We start from the raw sequence: 5,498 nt of genomic DNA, 5'->3' as shown, positions 1-5,498 counted from the left end.
TTGGTTGTGTTGCAAGTTTATTCTTTTTTGTTTTTGGTGAAGTAATGAAGTTTGATTTTACTGGTCGTAAACCATCTCAATGAGTGAAGCCCAATCAGATCAAGATCGGTAAAACCAAATTCGGTCTCATCCCAAGTCGAATATAAAAGGCCAATACATCAGAAGAGCCCATAAAACTTTCTCATTCCTCTTCCTTCCTCTTGTTTGTCCTTTTTACCCTTCCTCTTCCGTCATCGTCATCATCTTCTGGCGGTTACTGTACAAAACCAAATCCGTGCATCAGAAGCAGCGACGACCTTAAAACTCCGTCTCAGGAAGCTCGTTGATCCAAGAAAGAACCACAAATGACGACGGCAGCGCGACCTACATGGGCCCCGGCGAAGGGTGGCAACGAACAAGGCGGTACCCGAATTTTCGGTCCCTCACAGAAATACTCTTCCAGGGACATCGCTTCCCACACCACCCTCAAGCCCAGGTACGATTCCTCCCGCCGCCCCGAAAATTAATTTCTCTTGTATTCAATTCTGAATTTTGTGTGATATGTTGAGTAATCGTGTGGATTGAAAAGAGGGTCTAGGGTTTCGTTACGCGTACTCGAAATTTGGGATTGAGCATGAATTAGGTTTTCTGTGAAGATTTTAATGTGTTTGAATCTGCTTTTTAGAGTTAATGACTTCATAGTTTAGGTTGAAAGTTGAAACTCTTGTAGTTTTAGATTTGTCGCAAGTGGTATTATTGTTATGAGAAATTATAGATCCTCCTAATTGGTTATTTACTTATCTATTTTGCTTTGTTGGGTTTTTAATTCCCGGCAATCAAATGCAATTGCAAATTCCAAATTTTAAATATCAGTTCCTATTGAAATTTGTTGCTTTGATGGTGGGAAAATGTTACCTATTACCCTGACATCTCTTTTTTCTTAGATTTTCTGAGAACTTCTCCATGGTTAAGAAAAACAATGATCTCTAGTATGTAGGTTTTATTATAAAATGCTGCAAGATATTCACCCATGTATGGAGAAAAGGAAGCTTCATGCTAGATCAGCAAAAGTAAACATTTATTAGCAATTTTTGGACTTACAAAAATGATGATTTCTCATTTCTTATATGAAACAAGACTGGAGATGCAAAAGTTTAGGTCCCATTATAGTTTTAGTTCAAATTAGAGATGAAACACACAAACGATATCCAGATTAATACTTTTTAGTCAGATAAACTGCAGATATATTTGGAATGACCTAAAATACCAGCCACACCCAACCATGGGAATAATCACACTCATTCTAGCAAATATGTATCTGTTTTTCCCAACAGAAGATGCAGGACACCCGTAATAAGAAAAAGGCCAATTAGCCAAATAGGTAGGTAATAAGGAATGAACTGGGTAGGTAAACAGAGAAGTATATGTTTTGCTTATATTTGCACGATGTTATGATTTGCAATATGTTTTGTACCTTGAAGCAGTTGTAATATCATCTGGGGTGCAATATGGAATTTGGGACAATTTTGTCTGGGTAAAAAAGTTTTCACTGTGCCCTAGATTGAATAATGGAAAGTTTGGAAAGTAATCACGGTCAATTTTTTTTCTGGGTTAATGTAATGAAAAGCACTTTTGAATTCATTTATTAGAATATTAGATGTTGGTGAAGTGATTGAAGCGATAGGGTTACTAACTTTATTTACTAAAACTTCTCAATCAGTGTGGTTACAGTTAGGTGTGGGTGTCATGGCTGTTTTCATCGTCTTCTCATGTTCTCTTGTGTAAACTTTTGATGTTCTCTTTATGTTCGCTGTCTTTCTCATGTATTGCTCCTCTCCTTTGGTTAAGTTGCACCTTTGATCATTTACTGATGAAAAAATTCTCCATGTCAATGATGCATGTTAAAATGTTAGTCCCTCATTTAACTGGTGTATCTTTTCCTCCCTAATGAATGCGTTTTAAATTTGCCAGGAAAGAAGGCCAGGACACAGAGGAGGAATTGAAGAGAAGGAACCTACGTGATGAGCTAGAAGAGCGTGAGCGGAGGCATTTCTCATCGAAAAATAAATCTTATAACGGTAAAAATTTCAATAGTGATTCTCTTTAAAAACTTTTTGCTGCAATAACTCATCTCGGATAAGCTTCTATTATTATTTGTGGGTTGGGGATATGTCAACTTCTAGCTGTTCATTTGTTCTAAGCTATTATATTCTAATATTCTATCTTCTATGTTTTGGCAGATGACAGAGATCGAGGAAAGGGTAGCCATCTTTTGTTGGAAGGTATTCTCTTTACCGAATGTTAAAAATTAAATATTTTGAGCATGGGCTTTCACTGAAAAATAGAAAGAGAGAAAGCAGAACAGCATTCTACGTTCAGTATTCTCATTTGGTGGGTCTTTATTGTAACAGGTGCAAGGAGAGACATTGAAGATCGCATTGTTGCACGTAGTATTGATGCAGATGATTCTGATGTTGAAGTCAAAAGTGATAATGAGAGGTTTGCTATCTGAAATACAGTTAAATTTTAGCTACTGAGTGTTTGCATGAGTTTGCAGCATGCATCCTTTATGTGCCACTGATTTAATTAAAATCATCTTTACTGCTTCAAATCTGCAAGCATGCTAGTATTAGAAAGTAGTAACATGACAAAATATCTTTCTGCATATAGCCTTGTGGGAATAATTCTAGCTCATTATTTATGCATGTTTATCGTTTGATTTTATGGTTTGCAAAGCAATAATTGATTGATACTTTATTTACACATTCAAAGTATAAGACTTCACATAATGCTTATGTGAATACGAATGGATCAAAATATATTATTGGTGCAATGGTGCTTATATATACACACATGCTATAATATAAATGACATCCTATAACTTATAGACACTTAACTATTAGTGGATGTAAGTGTTAGCATTGCTTTCACCATTGGAAGTTACTGGATTAGCAATTAAATGTTTTCCTTTTGTCACATTTATTTCGAAACAAATCCAAATAAACTCAAACAAGTGAATAATTCTATGTTGTCATTTTAACACATTGTGCTTTTTATTTTTGTTTTCCATATTCTTGTTTAGCAGCTGATATTTTCAATCTCATAATTCCTTGTCCTCTCTTGTATTGTTGGCTGCTGCATTTTAAATTAGAGAAAAAGACAAATAGGTCTATGATTTTTTAACTCGAAGACAAATAAATCATTGACTAATTGAAAATTCAAAAAGCGTCCCTCATTCTCTAAAACGCGAGAGACGGAGGGACTTAGATGTCTCGCGTTTTAGAAGGTGAAAGATGTTTTTGTATTTTCAATTAGTCAGGATTTATGTTCGAGTTAAAAGGTCGGGGATCTATTGTCATTTTCTCTTTAAATTTTCTTTTCTGGTATTTGATGTCAAACTTCTTACTTCAACTTGTGGAATCAAACAAGTTAAATTATAGTTTAATTTAAGTGTCATTTAACTTATGTCAGTGATGATGATGACGACGACGACGACGAGGATGACACTGAAGCTTTGATGGCCGAGCTCGAACAAATAAAGAAGGAAAGGGCAGAAGAAAAGCTACGCAAGGTAAAGTTATTATCTCCTCTTTTCGTTGTACTTAGCCTGTCACGTCATGCCTCTGAAACTCTCTAGATGGGGATCTCAAACTCTTCTTTCCATTTTCTCCCATACTAGTACTATTGTCTATTCACTTTGCTGTGGGAGGGATGGTGCTCGAGCCATTCTGCTTGTGTATTACAGCTGATAGTTGCTGGGTCTGAATAGAGTTGTCATGATTCTTAGTATGCTACTTTTAATTGTATGTTGTCCTTGTGCAGGAACGCCAAGAACAAGAGGAAGAGCTTAAAGTAAAGGAGGCAGAGCTTCTGCGAGGAAACCCTTTGCTAAATAATCCTGCATCATTCAACGTGAAAAGAAGGTTTGAATCTACAGATTTATATTCCTTGAAAACCAAAACGGCAGTTATTTTTCTTTATGATTTTTTTTTTGGTTAACTGTTTTGCACGTGCATTTGGTTGTTTTAGGTGGGACGATGATGTGGTGTTTAAGAACCAAGCCCGTGGTGAAACCAAGGTGGCCAAGCGATTCATCAATGATACCATAAGGAATGATTTCCACAGGAAATTCCTGCAAAAATACATGAAGTAAGGGCTCGTGTAGAGAAGCCTGAGTTGTTTCGAGTTGAAGAAGAAACTCGCTCATTTCCAGCTTGTGTTTTGTATCTAAATGTATGATTTACTTGTGATGGATGAATTTACTGATATTTTCTAATGTATTTTTACACGGTACTAGTGCATACCTTCCGTGCTCGTTTGGCTCAAGGTTTTAAAAATCTTACCCATCTGGCTATCTCATAGTTTGATCATTGAAAATGAAAATCCGGTCTAGTTCTACAACAATTAGGTTATGTTTGAAAGGGAGATTAAGATTGAAAAAGAGACTACTTGATAGAAATTAAGTTTTTGTATTGTGTTTAGTGTAAAATGTACTGGACTGAGTTATGTTGTAGTACTAAATTATGTTGTAGTATTATGTTTGGTTAAGATAAATATAGAGACGAGTAAATTTGGAATTTGAAAAAGTAAATGAGAGTATCTGTAAAAAGAAATATTAAATTTTTAATTTCAATTCTTATAAAATTTCATTCTTCTATATGTTCTCACTTTCTTGAGATGCGGAAAGAATTGAAATTGTGTTTTGATATTAAAATTTTAGTTTCGATTTCTAATAAGTAGACATAATATTTAGATTTAGTCTCTCGGTTTCAATTCTAATTAGTTTAACTACCAAAAATGTATTTGAATAATTTTATTGTTGAGAAAAATGTATTTTTGTATCAAAATTTAATTTTTAAAATAATTTTTAAGAATACATATTTAATATTAGACATAACAATAAAAATTATTTATAACAATGCTAGGGAACCAACTCTATATAAGCCAAGAATTAGCCAACTGGTAAACCAGAGGCACCGGTAACTTTAACCGGATGTTGCTACTGATAGACACACGGATGTTTCTTTTTCTTGTAAATTGGATGGTTTTGGATATAATTTCTATGTCATTAATAAAACATAATTAATTATATGAAACCAACTAATTAATAATCAAAGTATCTGTTCCGTGATTCTCTCCTATCACTAGCGTATCTTCCCTCATATTTTGAACGTGATCAACAATAATTTAAAAAACAAATTAAATTATAAATTAATAAAATTAATTATGTTGTTCCAATTTTGGTTGATTATTAGTTAGTTCCATATACTTTCCCAATTATTTAATGTAGTTTTTGTGATTTACCCATTCCAATTTTAGAAAACAAACGAAGCCTTAAAATTACTGGCGCTTATTTTATTGTATCATACTATCATTACAATTTTTTTTTTATTATAAAATGTGGGGAAAGAAGAAAGATAAAAAAAGATACGCTTTTATCCCAACAGACTCTGGAGTGGACATCACAAATCACAAGCTTAATATGATTTACAATTTTTACTTTTGTACGTAAAAAATTA

At 33.9% G+C, this 5,498-nt stretch overlaps 1 protein-coding gene across 1 annotated transcript; it reads left to right on the top strand.

The window, feature by feature from the left end:
* Window positions 147-4,507, top strand: LOC107629904 (protein CWC15 homolog). Its single transcript, XM_016332851.2, has 7 exons — window positions 147-475; window positions 1,951-2,057; window positions 2,220-2,261; window positions 2,391-2,478; window positions 3,451-3,550; window positions 3,802-3,902; window positions 4,009-4,507. Exons 1-7 carry the CDS (start codon window positions 345-347, stop codon window positions 4,130-4,132), a joined length of 693 nt encoding a protein of 230 aa, XP_016188337.1. The 5' UTR covers window positions 147-344; the 3' UTR covers window positions 4,133-4,507.

Source organism: Arachis ipaensis, chromosome B01 (assembly GCF_000816755.2).
Source record: "Arachis ipaensis cultivar K30076 chromosome B01, Araip1.1, whole genome shotgun sequence".
NCBI lineage: Eukaryota > Viridiplantae > Streptophyta > Magnoliopsida > Fabales > Fabaceae > Arachis > Arachis ipaensis.
Note: the sequence above shows the minus strand (reverse complement) of the source record. Positions and strands in the feature narration are given on the sequence as shown.